Raw genomic sequence first — 25,956 nt, 5'->3', positions numbered from 1 at the left:
AGTCCAGTGCTCTGCACACAGTAAGCGCTCAATAAATACGATTGATTGATTGATTGATTGATTGATTGATTAACAAATACTATTAAAAAAAAGGGGAAGAAAGGGGAAAAGAAATAGAGGGAAAAGGAACGGGGAGAGGGACAAGATAATGACTGTGCGCCCGTTGTTGGGTAGGGGCCGCCTCTAGATGTTGCCAACTTGCCCTTCCCAAGCGCTTAGTCCAGTGCTCTGCACACAGTAAGCGCTCAATAAATACGATTGATTGATTAACAAATACTATTTAAAAAAAAGGGGAAGAAAGGGGAAAGGAAACAGAGGGAAAAGGAACGGGGAGAGGGACAAGATAATGACTGTGAGCCCGTTGTTGGGTAGGGACCGTCTCTAGATGTTGCCAACTTGCCCCTCCCAAGCGCTTAGTCCAGTGCTCTGCAGATGGTAAGTGCTCAATAAATACGATTGATTGATTAACAAATACTATTTTTAAAAAAGGGGAAGAGAGGGGAAAGGAAACAGAGGGATAAGGAACGGGGAGAGGGACAAGATAATGACTGTGAGCCCGTTGTCGGGTAGGGGCCGCCTCTAGATGTTGCCAACTTGCCCTTCTGAAGCGCTTAGTCCAGTGCTCTGCACACAGTGGGCGCTCAATAAATACGACAACGAATGAGCCAGACGACAAAACCAAACATATGAACGAAATCCAATAAATAGAATAGTGACTAGAGTAGAGGGGGGAGACCCCCCCCGGCGCCCGGCAGGGATGCCCGGCGCCCCTCCGCGCGCCCCCCGGGGTGGCGGGCACCTGCGTTTGCTGTTCATACTCCCCGCCCGGGTCCAGGCGTCGGTCTCGGGGTTGTAGACCTCCACGGTGCTGAGGCGCAGCTGGCCGTCGTAGCCCCCGATGGCGTACAGGAGCCCGTTGACCACGGCCACCCCGACCCGGCTGCGGGCGGTGGTCATCGGCTGGCACCTCTCCCAGCGGTTGGCGATGGGGTCGAACGCCTCCACCACGTTCAGGGAGTCGCCTGCGTAAAAATTGGCTACTCAAATTAAAACACGGGACGCCGAGCCATTCGGGCACGGCCGGCCGCGGTCGCTCGGTCAGTCCCTCGTATTTACTGAGCGCTTACTCGGTCAGTCCGTCATATTTCTGAGCGCTTACGGTGCGCAGGGCACCATACTAAAAGTTTGGGAGAGTCCAACTATGTAACAGACACATTGGGGGCACACAAGGAGTCCAGCGGGGGACACAGACATTAGTAGCAATAAATTAATTACGGATATGGACGTAAGTGCTGTGGGGTTGGGGTGAATAAAGGGAGTCACTCGTATTTATTGAGCACTTACTGTGCGCAAAACGCTGTACTAAGCGTTTGGGAGAGTCCAGCAATGTAACAGACACATTCCCTGCCCACAAGGAGTCCAGCAGGAGACACAGACATTAGTAGCAATAAATTAATTATGGATATGGACATACGTGTCATGGGGTTGGGGTGAATAAAGGGAGTCGATCGTATTTATTGAGCGGTTATTGTGTGCAGTGCGCCGTACTAAGCGTTTGGGAGAGTACAACAATGTAGCAGACACATTCCCGGCCCACAAGGAGTCCAGCGGGGGACACAGACATTAGTAGCAATAAATTAATTACGGATATGGACATAAGTGCTGTGGGGTTGTGGTGAATAAAGGGAGTCACTCATATTTATTGAGCGCTTACTGTGTGCAAAACGCCGTACTAAGCGTTTGGGAGAGTCCAGCAATGTAACAGACACATTCCCAGCCCACAAGGAGTCCAGCGGGGGACACAGACATTAGTAGCAATAAATTAATTATGGATATGGACGTAAGTGCCGTGGGGCTGGGGTGAATAAAGGGAGTCAATTGTATTTATTGAGCGCTTACTGTGCGCAGAGCGCTGTACTAAGCGCTTGGGAGAGTCCAACAGAACAATATAAGAGACACATTCCCTGCCCACAGTGAGTCCAGCGGGGGACACTGACATTAGTAGCAATAAATTAATTACAGATATGGACGTAAGTGCCGTGGGGCTGGGGTGAATAAAGGGAGTCGATCGTACTTATTGAGCGCTTACTGTGTCCAGAGCTCTGTATTAAGTGCTTGGGAGAGTCCAACAGAACAATAAAACAGACACGTTCCCTGCCCACAATGAGTCCAGCAGGGGACACAGACATTAGTAGCAATAAATTAATTACGGATATGGACATAAGTGCCGTGGGGCTGGGGTGAATAAAGGGAGTCAATTGTACTTATTGAGCGCTTACTGTGTGCAGAGCGCTGTACTAAGTGCTTGGGAGAGTCCAATAGAACAATATAAGAGACACATTCCCTGCCCACAGTGAGTCCAGCAGGGGACATAGACATTAGTATTAATAAATTAATTACAGATATGGACGTAAGTGCCGTGGGGCTGGGGTGAATAAAGGGAGCCGATCGTATTTATTGAGCGCTTACTGTGCGCAGAGCACTGTACTAAGCTCTTGGGGGAGTCCAGCAATATAACAGACACATTCCCTGCCCAAGAGTTTACAGTCCAGCGGGGGACACAGACATTGGTATCAATAAATTAATTACAGATATGGACGTAAGTGCCGTGGGGCTGGGGTGAATAAAGGAAGTTGATTGTATTTATTGAGCGCTTACTGTGCACAGAGCGCTGTACTAAGTGCTTGGGAGAGTCCAATAGAACAATATAAGAGACACATTCCCTGCCCACAATGAGTCCAGCAGGGGAAACAGACATTAGTATCAATAAATTAATTACTGATATGGACGTAAATGCTGTGGGGTTGGGGTAAATAAAGGGAGTCGATCTATTTATTGAGCACTTCCGGTGTGCAGAGCGCTGTATTAAGCACTTGGGAGAGTCCAACAGAACAATAAAACAGATACGTTCCCTTCCCACAATGAGTCCAGCGGGGGACACAGACATTAGTATCAATAAATTAATTACAGATATGGACGTAAGTGCCGTGGGGCTGGGGTGAATAAAGGGAGTCGATCGTATTTATTGAGCGCTTACTGTGCGCAGAGCGCTGTACCAAGCGCTTGGGAGAGTCCAATACAACAATATAAGAGACACATTCCCTGCCCACAGTGAGTCCAGCGGGGGACATAGACATTAGTATTAATAAATTGTATGTATATATGTTTGTACATATTTATTACTCTATTTATTTATTTTACTTGTACATATCTATTCTATTTATTTTATTTTGTTAGTATGCTTGGCTTTGTTCTCTGTCTCCCCCTTTTAGACTGTGAGCCCAATGTTGGGTAGGGACTGTCTCTATATGTTGCCAATTTATACTTCCCCAGCGCTTAATACAGTGCTCTGCACATAGTAAGTGCTCAATAAATAAATTGATGATGATGATGATGATGATAAATTAATTACAGATATGGACGTAAGTGCCGTGGGGCTGGGGTGAATAAAGGGAGTCGATCGTATTTATTGAGCGCTTACTGTGCGCAGAGCGCTGTACTAAGCACTTGGGAGAGTCCAACAATATAACAGACACAGTCCCTGCCCACGAGTTTACAGTCCAGCGGGGGACACAGACATTAGTATCAATAAATTAAATACAGATATGGACGTAAGTGCCGTGGGGCTGGGGTGAATAAAGGGAGTCGATCGTATTTATCGAGCGCTTACTGTGCGCAGAGCGCTGTACTAAGCGCTTGGGAGAGTCCAATAAAACAATATAACAGACATGTTCCCTGCCCACAGTGAGTTTACAGTCTGGGGGGGGGGGGGGGGGGAGACAGACATGACAAGACTGTAAGAGCACTGTGGGCAGGGAACAGGCCTACGGACTCTGTCGTAGTCGTACGTGATCCAGGCCAGCGCCACCTCGAACACCAGCCCAGGACCGGCTTGCTCGCGCTTGGCCTCAGTTTCCCCCTCGGTCACGGTCCCTCCACCCCATCCCCCCCCCAGCCGGCTCAATTCTCTCCTCTTTCATTCATTCGTTCACTGATCAGACAAGAAATAAGAGCGACGGTATTTGTTAAGCGTTTACTATGTATCAGCCAATAAATAATCATAGTAATGATGGTATTTGTTAAGCGCTTACTATGCGTCAAGCACTGTTCTAAGCGCTGAGGGAGACGCAGGGTAATCAGGTTGTCCCACGGGGGGCTCACAGTCTTTAATCCCCATTTTCTAGGTGAGGGAACTGAGGCCCGGAGAAGTGACTTACCCAAGGTCACACAGCTGACAAGCCGCGGAGCCGGGATAAGAACCCAACTGAGCGCCTTTTTTCTTCTCCTCCTTCCCCTCCCTACATATATATTTGCACAGATTTATCACTCTATTTATATTACTTGTCCATATTTACTATTCTATTTATTTTGATAATGACGTGCATCTAGCTTTATTTCTATTTATTCTGACGACTCGACACCCGTCCGCGTGTTTTGTTCTGTCGCCCATCTTCCCCTTCTAGACCGTGAGCCCGTTGTCGGGTAGGGACCGTCTCTGTTGCCGATTTGTACTTCCCAAGCGCTTAGTACAGTGCTCTGCACACAGTAAGTGCTCAATAAATACGATTGAATGAATGAGCACATGCTCTGCGGTAAGCGCTGGGTAGGGATCGTCTCATATATGTTGCCAATCTGACTTCCCAAGCGCTTAGTACTGTGCTCTGCACACAGTAAGCGCTCAATAAATACGATTGAATGAATGAATGAATGTCCTTCCCAAGTGCTTAGTACAATGCTCTACACACAGTAAGCGCTCAATAAATACGATTGAATGAATGAGTGAATGCTCCGCGGCAAGCTCTGGGTAGGGACCGTCTCTATATGTTGCCAACCTGGACTTCCCAAGCGCTTAATACAGTGCTCTGTACATAGTAAGCACTCAATAAATACGATTGAATGAATGAATGAATGCACTTCCCAAGCACTTAGTACAATGCTCTACACACAGTAAGCGCTCAATAAATACGATTGAATGAGTGAATGCTCCGCGGCAAGCGCTGGGTAGGGACTAAATGTCGCCAACCTGGACTTCCCAAGCGCTTAGTACAGTGCTCTGCACACAGTAAGCGCTCAATAAATACGAATGAATGAATGAATGAATGAATGCTCTGCGGCAAGCACTGGGTAGGGACCGTCTCTATATGTTGCCAACCTGGACTTCCCAAGCGCTTAATACAGTGCTCTGCACACAGTAAGCGCTCAATAAATACGATTGAATGAATGAATGAATGTACTTCCCAAGCGCTTAGTACAATGCTCTACACACAGAAAGCGCTCAATAAATACGATTGAATGAATGAGTGCATGCTCTGCGGCAAGCGCTGGGTAGGGACTGTCTCTATATGTTGCCAACCTGGACTTCCCAAGCGCTTAGTCCAGTGCTCTGCACACAGAAAGTGCTCAATAAATATGATTGAATGAATGAACCCACACTCTAGGGAAGCAGCGTAGCTCAGTGGAAAGCGCCCGGGCTTTGGAGTCAGAAGTCGTGGGTTCAAATCCCGGCCCCACCAACTGTCAGCTGGGTGACTTTGGGCAAGTCACTTCACTTCTCTGGGCCTCGGTTCCCTCATCGGTAAAATGGGGATGAAGACCGTGAGCCCCCCATGGGACAACCTGATCACCTTGCATCCCCCCAGCGCTTAGAACAGTGCTTTGCACATAGTAAGCGCTTAACAAATGTCATCATTATCATTATTTATTCATTCATTCAATCATATTCATTCATTCAGTCATATTTATTGAGTGCTTATTGTGTGCAGAGCACTGTACTAAGCGCTTGGGAAGTCCAAGTTGGCAACATATAGAGACAGTCCTACCCAACAATGGGCTCACAGTCTAGAAGGGGAAGAATTTATTGAGCACTCACTGTGTGCAGAGCACTGTACTAAGCGCTTGGGACGTCCAAGTTGGCAACATATAGAGACGGTCCCTACCCAACAGTGGGCTCACAGTCTAGAAAGGGGAGAATTTGTTGAGCGCTTACTGTGTGCAGAGCACTGTACTAAGCGCTTGGGAAGTACAAGTTGGCAACCTATAGAGATGGTCCCTACGCAACAGTGGGCTCACAGTCTAGAAGGGGGAGAATTTATTGAGCGCTTACTGTGTGCAGAGCACTGTGCTAAGCGTTTGGGAAGTACAAGCTGGCAACATATAGAGACGGTCCCTACCCAACAGTGGGCTCACAGGCTAGAAAGGGGGAGAATTTATTCATTCATTCATTCATTCAATCGTATTTATTGAGCGCTTACTGTATGCAGAGCACTGTACTAAGCGCTTGGGAAGTCCAAGTTGGCAACACATAGAGACGGTCCCTACCCAACAGTGGGCTCACAGCCTAGAAGGGGGAGACTTTATTGAGCGCTTACTAAGCGCTTGGGAAGTTCAAGTTGACAACACATAGAGACGGTCCCTACCCAACAGCGGGCTCACAGTCTAGAAGGGGGAGAATTTATTGAGTACTGTACTAAGCGCTTGGGAAGTCCAAGTTGGCAACATATAGAGACGGTCCCTACCCAACGTTATTATTATTATTATTATTATTTCCGCTGAGCCGCGCCGCTTCTCTAACACGCCGGCCGTCGCGATTCACCGATGGGCGCCAACCTCCCAGCCCCGAGGGGGGTCCGGGGGGTGGGGGGGGGGTGTGTGCAAGATACCTGCCGAGTTGAGCCCCCCGACGGCGTAGATGAGGCCGGCGATGGAGGGGCAGCAGCGGGGCCGGGTTTTAAAGGCCAGCAGGTGCGGCCGGCGCTCGGGCATCAGGTGGTAGTCCTTCGCCTCGTCCACCAGGTCCCTGAAAAAAGGCACGATGCCCGGCGCGCCGTTAAAAAACCAAACGGCCCCAACGTTGGCCCTCCCGGCCTCCAGAACATTGTCCACCACCCCCGGCCCCGGGGGGCCCAGCGGCCACAGCCGTCTCCCCCTTCTATTCATTCATTCAATCGTATTTATTGAGCGCTTCCTGTGTGCAGAGCACCGGACTAGTTGGCAACCTAGATGGTGAGCCCGCCGTCGGCCCGTCTCTATACGTTGCCGACTTGGACCACTTCCCAAGCGCTGAGTCCGGTGCTCCGCACGCAGGGAGCGCTCAGTAAGTACCACTGAATGAACGGAGCCCGAGCTCGGGAGTCAGGAGGACCTGGGTTCTAATCCCGGCTCCGCCCGTTGGCTGCTGGGTGACCCTGGGCGAGTCGCTTCACTTCTCTGGGCCTCGGTTCCCTCCTCTGGAAAATGGGGATTGAGATGCGGGACGGGGACCGTGTCCATCCCGGTGACCTTGTAACCACCCCAGCGCTTAGTACGGTGCCTGGCACATAGTAAGCGCTTAACAAATGCCACAATTATTAACAAATACCGCAATTACTATTATTATTATTATATTATTATTCCCTTCAAAGCCCTACTGAGAGCTCACCTCCTCCAGGAGGCCTTCCCACACTGAGCCCTCTCCTTCTTCTCCCCATCCCTCCCGCCTTACCTTCCCCACAGCACCTGTATATATGTATATATGTTTGTACAGATTTATTACTCTATATATTTATTTATTTTACTTGTACATATTTATTCTATTTAGTTTATTTTGTTAATATGTTTTGTTTTGTTCTCGTCTCCCCCTTCTAGACCGTGAGCCCGCTGTTGGGTAGGGACCGTCTCTAGATGTTGCCAATTTGGACTTCCCAAGCGTTTAGTACAGTGCTCTGCACACAGTAAGCGCTCAATAAATACGACTGACTGACTGAATGAATGAATGAATATGTACTGTGAGCCCGCTGTCGGGTAGGGACCGTCTCTAGATGTTGCCAATTTGGACTTCCCAAGCGTTTAGTACAGTGCTCTGCACACAGTAAGCACTCAATAAATACGACTGACTGAATGAATATGTACTACGAGCCTGTTGTTGGGTAGAGACCGTCTCTCTACGTTGCCGATTTGTGATAATAATAACGATGGCATTTATTAAGCGCTTACTATGTGCATGGCACTGTTCTAAGCGCTGGATAAATAGAATTATAGCTACATGCACATCATTAATACTGGCGGAGGCGGGAGTCGAACCCACGACCTCTGACTCCCAAGCCCGGGCTCCTTCCACTGAGCCACGCTGCTGCTCACTTTCCGAGCGCTTAGTCCAGTGCTCTGCACGCAGTAAGCGCTCAATAAATACAACCGAATGAAGGGTACGGCCTGTGCCCGTCCCGAATACCTTATACTCACCCCAGTGCTTAGTACAGTGTCCGGCACACAGCAGGCGCTTACCAAATACTGCAAATATTATTATGATGTGGGATATGGCCTCTGCGCCCAACTCGATTACCTTATATCTTCTAGACTGTGAGCCCACTGTTGGGTAGGGACCGTCCCTATACGTTGCCAACTTGGACTTCCCAAGCGCTCAGTACAGTGCTCTGCACGCAGTAAGCACTCAATAATAATAATAATGGCATTTATTAAGAGCTTACTATGTGCAAAGCACTGTTCTGAGCGCTAAATATGATTGAATGAATGAATGAATTATATCCACCCCAGTGCATAGTACACTGTTTGGCACACAATCAGCGCTTAACAAATACTGTTATTATTATTATTATTATTATGTGGGACATGGACTGTGCCCAATCCAACTACATTGCATCCCCCCGCCGCCCCAGCGCTTAGTACAGTGCCTGGCACATAGTAAGTGCTTAACAAACACCGCGATTAATAATTATTATCATCTCCAGGGGGGAGGGAGGACACTTTGTGACCAAGACAACCGGGCCAAGCGCTTAGTCCCGGTGCTCTGCACACAGTAAGCGCTCAATAAGTACGGCTGAATGAATGAACTGGACCCATTATTATTATTATTAATAATTACGGTATTTGCCAAGCACTGTTCAAAGCGCCGAGGGAGATACAAGGTCATCAGGTTGTCCCACGTGGGGCTCACAGTCTTCATCCCCATTTTAATAGTAATAATAACAATGATGGTATTTGTTAAGCGCTTACTATGTGCCGGGCACTGTTCTAAGCGTTGGAGTAGATGCAAGGTCATCAGGTTGTCCCAAGCGGGGTTCACAGTCTTCATCCCCACTATTAATAATAATGTTAACGACGGTATTTGTTAAGCGCTTACTATGTGCCGGGCACTGTTCTAAGCGTTGGAGTAGATACAAGGTCATCAGGTTGTCTCACGTGGGGCTCACAGTCTTCATCTCCATTTTAATAATAATAATAATGATGATGGGATTTGTTAATAATAATAATGATGGGATTTATTAAGCGCTTACTATGTGCCGAGCACTGTTCTAAGCGCTGGAGTAGATACAAGGTTATCAGGTTGTCTCACGTGGGGCTCACAGTCTTCATCTCCATTTTAATAATAATAATAATGATGATGGGATTTGTTAATAATAATAATAATAATGATGGGAGTTGTTAAGTGCTTACTATGTGCCGAGCACTGTTCTAAGCGCTGGAGTAGATACAAGGTCATCAGGTTGTCTCACTTGGGGCTCACAGTGTTCATCTCCATTTTAATAATAATAATAATAATAATGATGGGATTTGTTAATAATAATAATGATGATGGGATTTGTTAAGCGCTTACTATGTGCTGAGAACTGTCCTAAGCGCTGCAGTAGATACAAGGTCATCAGGTTGTCCCCCGTGGGGCTCACAGTCTTCATCCCCATTTTAATAAAAATAATAATAATGAAGGTATTTGTTAAGCGCTTACTATGTGCCGAGCACTGTTCTAAGCGCTGGAGTAGATACAAGGTGATCAGGTTGTCCCATGTGGTGCTCACTGTATCCATCCCCATTTTCCAGATGAGTTCACTGAGGGCACAGAGAAGTGAAGTGACTTAATAATACTGATGGCATTTATTAAGCGCTTACTATGTGCGAAGCACCGCTCTAAGCGCTGGGGAGGTTACAAGGTGATCAGGTTGTCCCACGGGGGGCTTGCAATCTTCACCCCCATTTTCCAGATGAGGTTACTGAGGGCCCAGAGAAGTGAAGTGACTTAATAATAATGATGATGATGGCATTTATTAAGCGCTTACTATGTGCAAAGCACCGCTCTAAGCGCTGGGGAGGTTACAAGGTGATCAGGTTGTCCCACGGGGGGCTCGTAATCTTCACCCCCATTTTCCAGATGAGGTTACTGAGGACCCAGAGAAGTGAAGTGACTTAATAATAATAACAATAATGGTATTTATTAAGCGCTTACTATGTGCAAAGCACGGCGCTAAGCGCTGGGGAGGTTACAAGGTGATCAAGTTGTCCCATGGGGGGGCTCACCGTCTTCATCCCCATTTTCCAGATCAAGTTACTGAGGGCCCAGAGAAGTGAAGTGACTTAATAATAATAATAATAATGGCATTTTATGTGCAAAACACTGCTGTAAGCGCTGGGGAGGTTACAATAATAATAATAATAATGATGGTATTTGTTAAGCGCTTACTATGTGCAAAGCACTGTTCTAAGCGCTGGGGGGGATACAAGGTGGTCAGGTTGTCCCACGGGGGGGCTCACAGTCTTCATCCCCATTTTCCAGATGAGGGAACTGAGGCCCAGAGAAGCGAAGTGACTTGCCCAAAGTCACTCAGCTGACAGTTGGTGGAGCCGGGATTTGAACCCATGACCTCTGACTCCAAAGCCCGGGCTCCTTCCACTGAGCCACGATGCTTCTAAGGTGATGAGGTTGTCCCACGGGGGGCTCGCCGTCTTCACCCCCATTTTCCAGATGAGGTCACTGAGGGCCCAGAGAAGGGAAGTGACCCGCCCAAGGTCACCCAGCTGCCGGGTGGCGGGATTAGAACCCCCGCCCTCCGACTCCCAAGCCCGGGCTCTTTCCCCGAAGCCACGCCGCACCTCTGAGGGGGGAATAACAGAGAAGCAGCGTGGCTCAGTGGAAAGAGCCCAGGCTTTGGAGTCAGAGGTCACGGGTTCAAATCCCGGCTCCTCCACGTGTCTGCTGTGTGACCTGGGGCAAGTCACTTCAATCAATCAATCATATTTATTGAGCGCTTACTGTGTGCAGAGCACTGTACTAAGCGCTTGGGAAGTACAAGTTGGCAACACATAGAGACGGTCCCTACCCAACAGTGGGCTTCTCGGCACCTCAGTGACCTCATCTGGAAAATGGGGATGAAGCCTGGTAGCCCCACGGGGGACAACCTGACCAACTTGCGCTTAGAACAGGGATTTGCACATAGTAAGCACTTAACAAATGCCATCATTATTATTATTATTATTATTAATAATCCCGGAGGGGGATACTCCGCTCCGAGGGGGCCGGGTGGGGGGCACCACGCCGCTCCTCTGAGGGGGGAATAACAGAGAAGCAACGTGGCTCAGTGGAAAGAGCCCGGGCTTTGGAGTCAGAGGTCACGGGTTCAAATCCCGGCTGCTGTGTGACCTGGGGCAAGGCACTTCACTTCTCCGCGCCTCAGTGACCTCATCTGGAAAATGGGGATGAAGCCTGGGAGCCCCACGGGGGACAACCTGATCACCTTGCGCTGAGAACAGGGCTTTGCACATAGTAGAGCGCTTAACAAATGCCATTATTATTATTATTATTATTATTAATCTTGGAGGGGCATACCCCGCTCCAAGGGGGCCGGGTGGGGGGCACGGGGGGCACCACGCCACTCCTCTGAGGGAGGAATAATACAGAAGCAACGTGGCTCAGTGGAAAGAGCCCGGGCTTTGGAGTCAGAGGTCACGGGTTCAAATCCCGGCTGCTGTGTGACCTGCGGCAAGGCACTTCACTTCTCCGCGCCTCAGTGACCTCATCTGGAAAATAGGGATGAAGCCTGGGAGCCCCACGGGGGACAACCTGATCACCTTGCGCTGAGAACAGGGCTTTGCACATAGTAGAGCGCTTAACAAATGCCATTATTATTATTATTATTATTAATCTTGGAGGGGCATACCCCGCTCCGAGGGGGCCGGGTAGGGGGCACGGGGGGCACCATGCCACTCCTCTGAGGGGGGAATAACAGAGAAGTAACGTGGCTCAGTGGAAAGAGCCTGGGCTTTGGAGTCAGAGGTCACGGGTTCAAATCACAGCTGCTGTGTGGCTTGGGGCAAGGCACTTCACTTCTCCGCGCCTCAGTGACCTCATCTGGAAAATGGGGGTGAAGCCTGGGAGCCCCACGGGGGACAACCGCATCACCTTGCGCTTAGAACAGGGCTTTGCACATAATAAGCGCTTCACAAATGCCATCATTATTATTATTATTATTATTATTATTAATCTTGGAGGGGCATACCCCGCTCCGAGGGGGCCAGGTGGGGGGCACAGGGGGTGCCACGCCGCTCCTCTGAGGGAGGAATAATAGAGAAGCAACGTGGCTCAGTGGAAAGAGCCCGGGCTTTGGAGTCAGAGGTCACGGGTTCAAATCCCGGCTGCTGTGTGGCCTGGGGCAAGTCACTTCACTTCTCCGCGCCTCAGTGACCTCATCTGGAAAATGGGGGTGAAGCCTGGGAGCCCCACGGGGGACAACCTGATCACCTTGCGCTGAGAACAGGGCTTTGCACATAGTAAGCGCTTAACAAATGCCATCATTATTATTATTATTATTATTATTATTATTAATAATCCCAGAGGGGAACACCCCACTCCGAGGGGGCCGGGTGGGGGGCACCACGCCGCTCCTCTGAGGGGGGAATAACAGAGAAGCAGCGTGGCTCAGTGGAAAGAGCCCGGGCTTTGGAGTCAGAGGTCACGGGTTCAAATCCCGGCTGCTGTGTGGCCTGGGGCAAGGCACTTCACTTCTCCGCACCTCAGTGACCTCATCTGGAAAATGGGGATGAAGCCTGGAAGCCCCACGGGGGGCAACCAGATCACCTTGCGCTGAGAACAGGGCTTTGCACATAGTAAGCGCTTAACAAATACCATCATCATTATTATTATTATTATTAATATTAATAATCCCAGAGGGGGATACCCCGCTCCGAGGGGGCCAGGCGGGGGGCGCGGGCTCACCTGCATTTGTGGCAGCAGCGTACCAGCTCGTCCTGCTGTACCCGATCGGCCAGGAATTGCGGCCGGCAGAGGGGCAGGCGGATCCGGGCCAGCAGCTCGGGCAGGCGGGGCTCCCTCGCCTCGCGCTCGTACCTGATCCACGCCAGCGCCGCCTCGAACACCTGTCCGGGACGGCACCGCGCCTAGCCTCAGTTTCCCCGCCCAGCCACGGTCCCTCCGTGCCCCCCGCAACAAGCCTCCCCTTTCCCAGCCAGTCACTCAGTCGTAGTTACCGAGCGCTTACTGCCACGGTAATAATAATTACGGTATTCGGTAAGCGCTTACTATGTGCCGAGCACGGGCTGGGGAGGTCGTGGGTTCGAATCCCGGCTCCGCCACCTGTCAGCTGAGAAGCCACTTGATAATAATAATAATAATAATAATAATGGCAGTTATTAAGCGCTTACTATGTGCAAAGCACTGTTCTAAGCGCTGGGGAGGATAAACATCCGCCAAGCTACTCTCTTCCTCCCTTCCCCTCCTCCCCCTCGCCTTACCTCCTTCCCTTCCCCACAGCACCTGTATATATGTATATATGTTTGTACATATTTATTACTCTATTTATTGATTTATTTATTTTACTTGTACATATCTATTCTATTTATTTTATTTGGTTAATATGTTTGGTTTTGTTCTCTGTCCCCCCCTTCTAGACTGTGAGCCTGCTGTTGGGTAGGGACCGTCTCTAGATGTTGCCAACTTGTACTTCCCAAGCGCTTAGTACAGTGCTCTGCACACAGTAAGCGCTCAATAAATACAATTGATTGAAGGCCCTACTGAAAGCTCACCTCCTCCGGGAGGCCTTCCCACACTGAGCCCCCTCCTTCCCCTCTCCATCCCCTCTGCCTTACCTCCTTCCCCTCCCCACAGCACCTGGATATATGTATGTACATATTTATTACTCTATTTTATTTGTACATATTTATTCTATTTATTTTATTTTGTTAATATGTTTTGTTGTCTGTCTCCCCCTTCTAGACTGTGAGCCCGCTGTTGGGTAGGGACCGTCTCTAGATGTTGCCAACTTGGACTTCCCAAGCGCTTAGTCCAGTGCTCTGCACACAGTAAGCGCTCAATCAATATGATTGAATGAATGAATGAATACAAGGTGATCAGGTTGTAGGCTCACAGTCTTCAACCCCATTTTACAGATGAGGTCACTGAGGACTGGAGAAGTGAAGTGACTTGCCCAAAGTCACCCAGCTGACGGTTGGCGGAGCCGGGATTAGAACCCATGACCTCTGACTCCAAAGCCCGGGCTCTTTCCACCGAGCCACGCTGCTTCTCTACAGTGCTCTGCACAGTAAGCGCTCAATAAATACGATCTTCTAGACTGTGAGCCCGCTGTTGGGTAGGGACCGTCTCTCTATGCTGCCAACTTGTACTTCCCAAGCGCTTAGTACAGTACTCTGCACACAGTAAGCGCTCAATAAATATGATTGAATAAATGAATGAACGATCTGAATGAATAAATGAATGAATGAAGAGGCCTTCCCCGGCCGCGCCCTCCTTTCCTCTTCTCCCGCTCCCTTTCTCCATCCCCGCTTCCCGGCCCCGCGTCGCTAATATCCGCGTCCCTCATTTATCGATTTCTGTTCCAGTCCGTCTCCCTGGATGTCGCTTACGTCCGCGTCCCTCATTTATCAATTTCTAGTCCCGTCCGTCTCCCCGGACGTCGCTTACGTCCGCGTCCCTCATTTATCGATTTCTAGTCCCGTCCGTCTCCTCGGATGTCACTCACGTCTGCGTCCCTCATTTCTCGATTTCTAGCCCGTCCGTCTCCCCGGATGTCGCTTACGTCCGCGTCCCTCATTTATCCATTTCTAGTCCCGTCCGTCTCCCCAGATGTCCCTTATGTCTGCGTCTCTCATTTATCGATTTCTAGTCCCGTCCGTCTCCCCAGACATCGCTTACGTCCGCGTCCCTCATCTAACAATTTCTAGTCCCGTCCATCTCCCGGGATGTCGCTTACGTCCGCGTCCCTCATTTATCCATTTCTAGTCCCATCCGTCTCCCCGGATGTCACTTACGTCCGCGTCCCTAATTTATCGATTTCTAGTCCCGTCCGTCTCCCCGGACGTCCCTTACGTCTGTGTCCCTCATTTATCGATTTCTAGTCCCGTCCGTCTCCCCGGATGTCGCTTACGTCCGCATCCCTCATTTATAGATTTCTAATCCCGTCCATCTCTCCAGACGTCGCTTATGTCCGCATCCCTCATTTATCGATTTCTAATCCCATCCGTCTCCCTGGATGTCACTCACGTCCGCGTCCCTCATTTATCGATTTCTAGTCCCATCTCCCCGGACGTCGCTTACGTCTGCGTCCCTCATTTATCAATTTATAGTTCCGTCTGTCTCCCGGGACGTCGCTTACGTCCGCATCCCTTATTTATCGATTTCTAGTCCCATCCGTCTCCCCGGATGTCGCTTACGTCCACATCCCTCATTTATCCATTTCTAGTCCCATCCATCTCCCGGGATGTCGCTTACGTCCACGTCCCTAATTTATCCATTTCTAGTCCCGTCCGTCTCCCGGGACGTCGCTTACGTCCGCGTCCCACATTTATCCATTTCTAGTCCCGTCTGTCTCCCGGGATGTCGCTTCCGTCCGCGTCCCTCATTTATCGATTTCTAGTCCCGTCCGTCTCCTCGGATGTCACTCACGTCTGCGTCCCTCATTTCTCGATTTCTAGCCCCGTCCGTCTCCCCGGATGTCGCTTACGTCCGCGTCCCTCATTTATCCATTTCTAGTCTCGTCCGTCTCCCCGGATGTCACTTACGTCCACGTCCCTCATTTATCCATTTCTAGTCCCGTCCATCTCCCCGGATGTCATTTACGTCCGCATCCCTAATTTAACGATTTCTAGTCCCGTCCGTCTCCCCGGACGTCGCTTCCGTCCGCATCTCTCATTTATCGATTTCTAGTCCCGTCCGTCTCCCCGGACGTCGCTTCCGTCCACGTCCCTCATTTATCGATTTCTACTCCCGTCCGTCTCCCCGGACGTCGCTTCCGTCCGCGTCCCTCATTTATCGATTTCTAGTCCCATCCATCTCCTTGGACGTCGCTTACGTCCACGTCCCTAATTTATCCATTTCTAGTCCCGTCCGTCTCCCGGGACGTCGCTTACGTCCGCGTCCCACATTTATCCATTTCTAGTCCCGTCCGTCTCCCGGGATGTCGCTTCCGTCCGCGTCCCTCATTTATCGATTTCTAGTCCCGTCCGTCTCCTCGGATGTCACTCACGTCTGCGTCCCTCATTTCTCGATTTCTAGCCCCGTCCGTCTCCCCGGATGTCGCTTACGTCCGCGTCCCTCATTTATCCATTTCTAGTCCCGTCCGTCTCCCCGGATGTCACTTACGTCCGCGTCCCTCATTTATCCATTTCTAGTCCCGTCCATCTCCCCGGATGTCATTTACGTCCACATCCCTAATTAATCGGTTTCTAGTCCCGTCCGTCTCCCCGGACGTCGCTTCCGTCCGCATCTCTCATTTATCGATTTCTAGTCCCGCCTGTCTCCCCGGACGTCGCTTCCATCCGCGTCCCTCATTTATCCATTTCTAGTCCCATCCGTCTCCCCGGATGTCGCTTCCTTCCGCGTCCCTTATTTATCCATTTCTAGTCCCGTCCGTCTCCCCGGACGTCACTGCCGTCCGCGTCCCTCATTTATCCATTTCTAGTCCCGTCCGTCTCCCCGGACGTCGCTTCCGTCCGCGTCCCTCATTTATCCATTTCCATTCCAGTCCGTTCCCCCCGGATGCCCGGCCCGGGGCGGGCACCTGTTCCTCCGACTTGACGTTGAGCTCGTCCCGGGACAGCAGCTCGAGGACGTCGTCGAAGGGGAGGGCGAGGAACTCCTCGGCCACGGACACCTCCACGAAGTGCTGGTGCACGAAGCTGGTGGCCGAGTCGTAGAGCACGGCGCACATCATGGTCTCCGCGAACTGGCGCACGCCCAGGCAGTTCTTGGGGTGAAGCCTGCAGCGGGGAGGCGGTTGGGTGGGGTGGCAGGAGATTAATAATAATAATAGGAGGAGGAAGAGGAGGAGGAGAAGGAGGAGGAAGAGGGAGGAGGAAGAAGGAGGAGGAAGGGGGAGAAGGAGGAGAAGGAGGAGAAGGAGGAGAAGGAGGAGGAGGAGGAGGAGGAGGAGGAGGAGGAGGAGGAGGAAGAAGGAGGAGGAAGAGGGAGAGGGAGAGAAGGAGGAGAAGAAGGAGAAGGAGGAGAAGGAGGAGGAGGAGGAGGAGGAGAAGGAGGAGAAGGAGGAGGAGAAGGAGGAGGAGAAGGAGGAGAAGGAGGAGAAGGAGGAGAAGAAGGAGAAGGAGAAGGAGGAGGAGAAGAAGGAGAAGGAGGAGAAGAAGGAGAAGAAGGAGAAGAAGAAGGAGGAGAAGAAGAAGAAGAAGAAGAAGAAGAAGAAGAAGAAGAAGAAGAAGAAGAAGAAGAAGAAGAAGAAGAAGAAGAAGAAGAAGAAGGAAGAAGAAGAAGAAGAAGAAGAAGAAGAAGAAGAAGAAGAAGAAGAAGAAGAAGAAGAAGAAGAAGAAGAAGAAGAAGAAGAAGAAGAAGGAAGAAGAAGGAAGAAGAAGGAAGAAGAAGGAAGAAGAAGAAGAAGAAAGAATAAGAAAGAAGAAGAAAGAAGAAGAAAGAAGAAGAAAGAAGAAGAAGGAAGAAGGAAGAAGGAGGAAGAAGGAGGAAGAAGAAGAAGAAGAAGAAGAAGAAGAATAAGAAGAAGAAGAAGAAGAAGAAGAAGAAGAAGAAGAAGAAGAAGAAGAGAAAGAAGAAGAAAGAAGAAAGAAGAAGACAGAAGAAGAAAGAAGAAGAAAGAAGAAGAAGGAAGAAGGAAGAAGAAGAAGAAGAAGAAGAAGAAGAACAAGAACAAGAACAAGCAGAAGAAGAACAAGCAGAAGAAGAAGCGCGCACACGTGTGTGTCTTTCGGGGTGGCGGTTCCGGCCCCTTATTCGCCCCGCGTCGAGGGCGTTGGGTTCTGCTGCTCCTCTCTCCGAGGCCATTTTGGCCTCATTCATTCGTTCGATCGTATTTACTGAGCGCTGACTGCGGGCCGAGCACTGGACTAAGCGCTCGGGACGTACAAGTCCCGCCTGATGCCGGCCACCCAAAGGCCCGCGGGGTGCGGGGACGGTGTACGCTCGCGGTGGGCTGGGAATGTGTCTGTTTGTTGCTCTGTTCTCAATCAACCAATCAATCAATCGTATTTATTGAGCGCTTACTGTGTGCAGAGCACTGGACTAAGCGCTCGGGAAGTCCAAGTGGGCAACAAAGAGAGACAGTCCCTACCCAACAGTGGGCTCACAGTCTAAAAGCTCTCCTCTCTCAATTGCGTACTGCGCTGATTGCGGCTCAGTGGAAAGAGCCCGGGCTTTGGAGTCTGAGGTCACGGGTTCAAATTCCAGCTCCGCCACTTGTCAGCTGGGTGACTTTGGGCAAGTCACTTCACTTCTCTGGGCCTCAGTTCCCTCATCTGTCAAATGGGGATGAAGACTGTGAGCCCCCCGTGGGACAACCTGATCATCTTGTAACCTCCCCAGCGCTTAGAACGGTGCTTTGCACATAGTAAGTGCTTAATAAATGCCATTATTATTATTATTATTATTATTATTCAAATCCCGGCTCCGCCAATTGTGACCTGTGTGACTTTGGGCAAGTCACTTCACTCCTCTGGGCCTCAGTGCCCTCATCTGTAAAATGGGGATGAAGACTGTGAGCCCCCCCGTGGGACAACCTGATCATCTTGTAACCTCTCCAGCGCTTAGAACGGTGCTTGGCACATAGTAAGCGCTTAATAAATGCCATTATTAGTATGATTATTATTATTTGGTGTTTGTTAAGCGCTTAGTCCGTGCCGGGCACTGTTTTAAGAGCTGGGGGGGAGACAAAGTCAGCAGGTTATTATTATTTGGTGTTTGTTAAGCGCTTAGTCCGCACCGGGCACTGTTCTAAGCGTTGGGGGGGAGACAAAGTCAGTGGGTTATTATTATTTGGTGTTTGCTACGGGCTTAGTCAGCGCTGGGCACTGTTCTAAGTGCTGGGGGAGAGACAAAGTCAGTGGGTTATTATTATTTGATGCTCGTTAATAATAATAATAATAATAATAATAATGATGGCATTTGTTAAGCGCTTACTATATGCAAAGCACTGTTCTAAGCGCTGGGGAGGTTACAAGGTGATCAGGTTGTCTCACAGGGGGCTCACAGTCTTCATCCCCATTTTACAGATGAGGTCACTGAGGCTCAGAGAAGTTAAGTGACTTGCCCAAGGTCACACAGCAGACATGTGGCGGAGCTGGGATTCGAACCCATGACCTCTGACTCCAAAGCCCGGGCTCTTTCCATTGAGCCACGCTGCTTCTCTAAGCAGCTTAGTCCAGGCACTGTTCTAAGCGCTGGGGGGGAGACAAAGTCAGCAGGTTATTATTATTTGGTGTTTGTTAGGCGCTTAGTCCGCGCCGGGCACTGTTCTAAGCGCTGTGGGGGAGACTAAGTCAGCGGGTTATTATTATTTGGTGTTTGTTAGGCGCTTAGTCCACGCCGGGCACTGTTCTAAGCGCTGCGGGGGAGACAAAGTCAGCAGGTTATTATTATTTGGTGTTTGTTACGCGCTTAGTCCATGCCGGGCACTGTTCTAAGCACTGGGGGGGAGACAAAGTCAGCAGGTTATTATTATTTGGTGTTTGTTAGGCGCTTAGTCCGCGCCGGGCACTGTTCTAAGCGCTGTGGGGGAGACAAAGTCAGCGGGTTATTATTATTTGGTGTTTGTTAGGCGCTTAGTCCACGCCGGGCACTGTTCTAAGCGCTGCGGGGGAGACAAAGTCAGCAGGTTATTATTATTTGGTGTTTGTTACGCGCTTAGTCCATGCCGGGCACTGTTCTAAGCACTGGGGGGGAGACAAAGTCAGCAGGTTATTATTATTTGGTGTTTATGAGGTGCTTAGTCCATGCCGGGCACTGTTCTAAGCGCTGGGGGGGGAGACAAAGTCAGCAGGTTATTATTATTTGGTGTTTGTTAGGCGACTAGTCCGAGCCGGGCACTGTTCTAAGCGTGGGGGGGGGAGACAAAGTCAGCGGGTTATTATTATTTGGTGTTTGTTAGGCGCTTAGTCTGCGCCGGGCACTGTTCTAAGCGCTGCGGGGGAGACAAAGTCAGCAGGTTATTATTATTTGGTGTTTGTTAGGCGCTTAGTCCACGCCGGGCACTGTTCTAAGCACTGGGGGGGAGACAAAGTCAGCAGGTGATTATTATTTGGTGTTTGTTAGGCGCCTAGTCCGAGCCGGGCACTGTTCTAAGCATTGGGGGGGGAGACAAAGTCAGCGGGTTATTATTATTTGGTGTTTGTTAGGCGCTTAGTCCACGCCGGGCACTGTTCTAAGCGCTGGGGGAGACACAAAGTCAGCAGGTTATTATTCTTTGGTGTTTGTTAAGCTCTTAGTCCGTGCCGGGCACTGTTCTAAGCGCTGGGGGGGAGACAAAGTCAGCAGGTGATTATTATTTGGTGCTTGTTAGGCACCTAGTCCGAGCCGGGCACTGTTCTAAGCATTGGGGGGGGAGACAAAGTCAGCGGGTTATTATTATTTGGTGTTTGTTAGGCGCTTAGTCCACGCCGGGCACTTTTCTAAGCGCTGGGGGAGACACAAAGTCAGCAGGTTATTATTCTTTGGTGTTTGTTAAGCGCTTAGTCCGCGCCGGGCACTGTTCTAAGCGCTGGGGGGGAGACAAAGTCAGCAGGTGATTATTATTTGGTGTTTGTTAGGTGCCTAGTCCGAGCCGGGCACTGTTCTAAGCATTGGGGGGGGAGACAAAGTCAGCGGGTTATTATTATTTGGTGTTTGTTAGGCGCTTAGTCCAAGCCGGGCACTTTTCTAAGCGCTGGGGGAGACACAAAGTCAGCAGGTTATTATTCTTTGGTGTTTGTTAAGCGCTTAGTCCGCGCCGGGCACTGTTCTAAGCGCTGCGGGGGAGACAAAGTCAGCAGGTTATTATTATTTGGTGTTTGTTAGGCGCTTAGTCCACGCTGGGCACTGTTCTAAGCGCTGGGGGGGAGACAAAGTCAGCGGGTTATTATTATTTGGTGTTTGTTAGGCGCTTAGTCCACGCCGGGCACTGTTCTAAGCGCTGGGGGAGACACAAAGTCAGCAGGTTATTATTCTTTGGTGTTTGTTAAGCTCTTAGTCCGCGCCGGGCACTGTTCTAAGCGCTGGGGGGGAGACAAAGTCAGCAGGTGATTATTATTTGGTGTTTGTTAGGCGCCTAGTCCGAGCCGGGCACTGTTCTAAGCATTGGGGGGGGAGACAAAGTCAGCGGGTTATTATTATTTGGTGTTTGTTAGGTGCTTAGTCCAAGCCGGGCACTGTTCTAAGCGCTGGGGGAGACACAAAGTCAGCAGGTTATTATTCTTTGGTGTTTGTTAAGCGCTTAGTCCGCGCCGGGCACTGTTCTAAGCGCTGGGGGGGAGACAAAGTCAGCAGGTTGGCCCACGGAAGGGGGTGTTCAGCGCGTTGTCCCCGGCGCGAAGCCCCTCCTGGTCCCCGCGGCCACTCACCGCTCCCGGAGGAAGGTGCAGCAGGCGTCCTTGATGTTCTGCAGCTGCAGGAAACTGGCCCCCATCAGCAGCGACTGCACGTTCTGCTGGTCGATGGCCAGGTGTCCGTTGTAGGCGAAGTTGATGAGGGCCTCCAGGGCGCTGCGGGGCACACGCGGGACCCGCGGGGGAACAATAAAAATAATAATAATAATAATGATGGCATTTATTAAGCGCTTACTCTGTGCAAAGCACCGTTCTAAGCGCTGGGGAGGTTACAAGGTTATCAGGTTGTCCCACGGGAGGCTCACAGTCTTCATCCCCATTTTGCAGATGAGGGAACTGAGGCCCAGAGAATAATAATAATAATAATGATGGCATTTATTAAGCGCTTACTATGTGTAAAGCACCATTCTAAGCCCTGGGGAGGTTACAAGGTGATCAGGTTGCCCCACGAGGGGCTCACAGTCTTCATCCCCATTTTGCAGATGAGGGAACTGAGGCCCAGAGAATAATAATAATAATAATAATAATAATAATAATAATAATAATAGTAATGGCATTTATTAAGCGCTTACTATGTGCAAAGCACCATTTTAAGTGCTGGGGAGGTTACAAGGTGATCAGGTTGTCCCACAGGAGGCTCACAGTCTTCACCCCCATTTTGCAGATGAGGGAACTGAGGCCCAGAGAATAATAATAATAATAATGACGGCATTTATTAAGCGCTTACTATGTGTAAAGCACCATTCTAAGCACTGGGGAGGTTACCAGGTGATCAGGTTGTCCCACGAGGGGCTCACAGTCTTCATCCCCATTTGACAGATGAGGGAACTGAGGCCCAGAGAATAATAATAATAATAATGATGGCATTTATTAGGCGCTTACTATGTGCAAAGCACCGTTCTAACCGCTGGGGAGGTTCCAAGGTGATCAGGTGGTCCCACGGGAGGCTCACAGGCTTCATCCCCATTTTACAGATGAGGGAACTGAGGCACAGAGCAGTGACTGGCCCAAGGTCACACGGCCGGCAAGTGGCAGAGCCGGGATTCGAACCCGTGACCTCCGACTCCCAAGCCCGGGCTTTTCCCCCTTTAGCCACGCTGCTTCTCCGACCCGCCCGAGGTCACTCGGCCGGAATGAGAAACCAGGCCCGCCTGCCTCCGAGCCTCGCCCCATCGCCGCCTCATCCCCAAAGTCTGACTTCATTTCTTCCCCGGGCCCGTGGGCCCGAGTTTCTCTTTCCCGGAATTCCCTGAGCGCCGTTTTCCGCCCCTTCCGGCTCGCCCGGAGACCCCCTCGGCCCCCCGGACGGTTTTCCGGCTTACCTCGGGTCCATCCCCTGCATGACGATCTCGTCCTGCTTGCACTCCATCATGTCGTTGGTGAACATGGCGTGGAAATAGGGGATGGAGGCGGCCAAGACGATCCGGTGGGCGCTGAATTTATGCTCGTCCACCTGGGTGGGGGGGACATAGGAGACGCCCAACTGCGCTTAATGATGATAATAATAATAATAATAATAATAATAATAATAAAGGGATACAAGGTGATCAGGTTGTCCCGCGTGGGGCTCACAGTCATCATCCCCATTTTACAGACGAGGGAACTGAGGCTCCGAGAAGTTATTACATTCATAATAATAATAATAATAATGGCATTTGTTAAGCGCTTACTACGTGCAAAGCACTGTTCTAAGCGCTGGGGGGATATAAGGTAATAATAATAATAATGGCATTTGTTAAGCACTTACTACGTGCCAAGCACTGTTCTAAGCACTGGGGGGGATACAAGGTGATCAGGTTGTCCCACAGGGGGCTCACAGTCTTCATCCCCATTTTACAGAAGGGAACTGAGGCCCAGAGAAGTTAAGTGACTTGCCCAAGGTCACACAGCAGACACGTGGTGGAGTCGGGAGTCGGGTCCGTCTGACTCCCCACGCTGCTTCGAGTTATAATTAGTAATCAGTGTCGTCGCGGCGTTCACTAAGTACTTAATCCGGGGCCGAGGTCGATCCGAGATAATCGGATGGGATGGGTTCCCCGCTCCCCGGCCGGGGCTCTCGGCCTCGTGGGGGGCGGGAGGGAGAGAGACAGAGAGAGAAAAAACGGGCACAGACCCCCCAGTCTGCCAAAGGGGAGACCGAGGCCCGGAGAAATGACTGGCCCAAGGTCACCCCGCACGTGCCTGAGTGGCCACAGCCCTGGCCTGGGGGGGGGCGGGAGGACCTGGCTTCTAATCATCATCATCATCATCAATCGTATTTATTGAGCGCTTACTATGTGCAGAGCACTGTACTAAGCGCCTTCTAATCCCGGCTCCACCACTTTTCCGCCACTGTGGGACTGAAATTCATTCACTCAGTCATTCAGTCGTATTTATTGAGCGCTTACTGTGTGCAGAGCACTGTACTAAGCGCTTGGGAAGTCCAACTTGACAACGTCTAGAGACGGCCCCTACCCAACAGCGGGCTCACAGTCTAGACGGGGGAGACAGAGAACAAAGCAAAACATATTAACAAAATAAAATACATAGAATAGATATGTACAAATAAAATAGAGTAATAAATACACACAAACATATGTGCATATATACAGGTGACATATATACAGGTGAAATTCACTCATTCATTCAATCATATTTATTGAGCGCTTACTGTGGGCACAGCACTGTACTAAGCGCTTGGGAAGTACAAGTTGGCAACCTATAGAGACGGTCCCTACCCAACAACGGGCTCGCAGTCTGGAAGGGGGAGACAGAGAACAAAGCAAAACATATTAACAAAATAAAATGAATAGAATAAATACGTACAAGTAAAATAAATAGAGTAATAAATACATACAAACATATGTGCATATATACAGGTGACATATATACAGGTGAAATTCACGCATTCATTCAATCGTATTTATTGAGCGTTTACCGTGGGCACAGCACTGTACTAAGCGCTTGGGATGTACAAGTTGTGGCTCAATGGAAAGAGCCCAGGCTTGGGAGTCCAAGGTCATGGGTTCTAATCCCGGCTCTGCCACTTGTCAGCTGGGTGACTTTGGGCAAGTCACTTCATTTCTCTGGGCCTCAGTTCCCTCATCTGGAAAATGGGGATGAAGACTGGGAGCCCCCCGTGGGACAACCTGATCACCTTGTAACCTCCCCGGCGCTTAGAACAGTGCTTTGCACATAGTAAGCGCTTAACAAATACCATCATTATTATTACTATTATTAGTGAGCCACACTGCTTCTCTTGTGTGTCATTCTGCCTTAGGGGAGTTGTCAATGGAACACAAAGTCACAAACACACAGACACACACGGAAAATGTGGATAAACCTGCTCCGTTCCCTTCGAAGCTCCAATTCCCGTTCCCTCCCTAGAGAGGAATCCACATTCTTTCGTTGGGCCGACGGAAATTCCGGCCTCCTCGGTCACTTGTACTTATTGAGCGCTTACTGTGCGCAGAGGGCTGTACTAAGCGCTTGGGTAGTACAAATTGGCAACAGATAAGAGACGGTCCCTACCCAACGACGGGCTCACGGTCGAGAAGCAGGAGACAAACCTCGTTCCTTTCTCCGGCCTGCCACCGTGGCCATAATAATAATAATAATAATAATAATAATAATAATAATAATGATAGCATTTATTAAGCGCTTACTATGTGCAAAGCACTGTACTAAGCGCTGGGGAGGTTCCAAGGTGATGAGGTTGTCCCACGGGAGGCTCACAGTCTTCATCCCCATTTGACAGATGAGGGAACTGAGGCCCAGAGAAGTGAAGTGCCTTGTCCAAAGTCACACAGCCGACAGCTGGATGATGGCATTTGTTAAGCGCTTACTACTCAGCCATTCATTCAATCGTATTTATTGAGCACTTCCTGTGTGCAGAGCACTGGACTAAGCGCTCGGGAAGGACAAGTCGGCAACATCTAGAGCCGGTCCCTACCCGACAACGGGCTCTAGAAGGGGGAGACGGACGACAAAACAAAACACGTGGAAGGGTGTCAAGTTGTCAGAATAAATGGAATTAAAGGCCAATGCACAGCATTAACAAAATAAATAGAATAGTAAATATGGACAAGTAGAATAAATAGAGAAATAAATCTGGACAAATATATATATCCAGGGGCTGTGGGGAGGGGAAGGAGGTAGGGCCCGGGGTGACGGGGAGGAGGAGGAGGAGGAGGGGAAAAAGGGGGCTCAGTGTGGGTATGGTGCAAAGCGCTGGGTTTTCCCGTTTCTTCCTCAGTTTCCCCACTTGCGCCTGCCCTGAGCGGTCAGCGTCCTCTCATTTCCGGCCCCTGTGCAGCCTGGTGGGTTTCTGTGCCCCCCACAACTTGTCCCAGCCCTCCCCCCCACCCCCGGGCCGGCCCCTTCCTCTCCTCCCACCCCCCAGGCCGGCCCCCGCCCCCCCCACCCCCC

The 25,956-nt window shown here is 50.2% G+C and overlaps 1 protein-coding gene across 2 annotated transcripts in view; it reads right to left on the bottom strand.

Moving 5' to 3' along the window:
• KLHL18 (kelch like family member 18) overlaps positions 1–25,956 on the bottom strand; it is a 30,906-nt gene that overhangs the window by 4,142 nt on the left and 808 nt on the right. The window contains exons 2-7 of one of the 2 annotated variants that reach the window (XM_038755750.1): positions 22,872–23,002; positions 21,565–21,705; positions 16,794–16,992; positions 12,977–13,137; positions 6,660–6,796; positions 800–1,037 (exon numbers count right to left, since the gene is read on the bottom strand). In XM_038755750.1, coding sequence (XP_038611678.1) covers positions 800–1,037; positions 6,660–6,796; positions 12,977–13,137; positions 16,794–16,992; positions 21,565–21,705; positions 22,872–23,002 — 1,007 coding nt within the window. The remainder of the gene's footprint in view (positions 1–799; positions 1,038–6,659; positions 6,797–12,976; positions 13,138–16,793; positions 16,993–21,564; positions 21,706–22,871; positions 23,003–25,956) is intronic. The other variant, XM_038755751.1, reaches the window with a different exon arrangement.

Source organism: Tachyglossus aculeatus, chromosome 13 (assembly GCF_015852505.1).
Source record: "Tachyglossus aculeatus isolate mTacAcu1 chromosome 13, mTacAcu1.pri, whole genome shotgun sequence".
In the NCBI taxonomy this organism is placed as follows: domain Eukaryota; kingdom Metazoa; phylum Chordata; class Mammalia; order Monotremata; family Tachyglossidae; genus Tachyglossus; species Tachyglossus aculeatus.
This window is presented reverse-complemented; position numbering and strand designations above follow the sequence as displayed.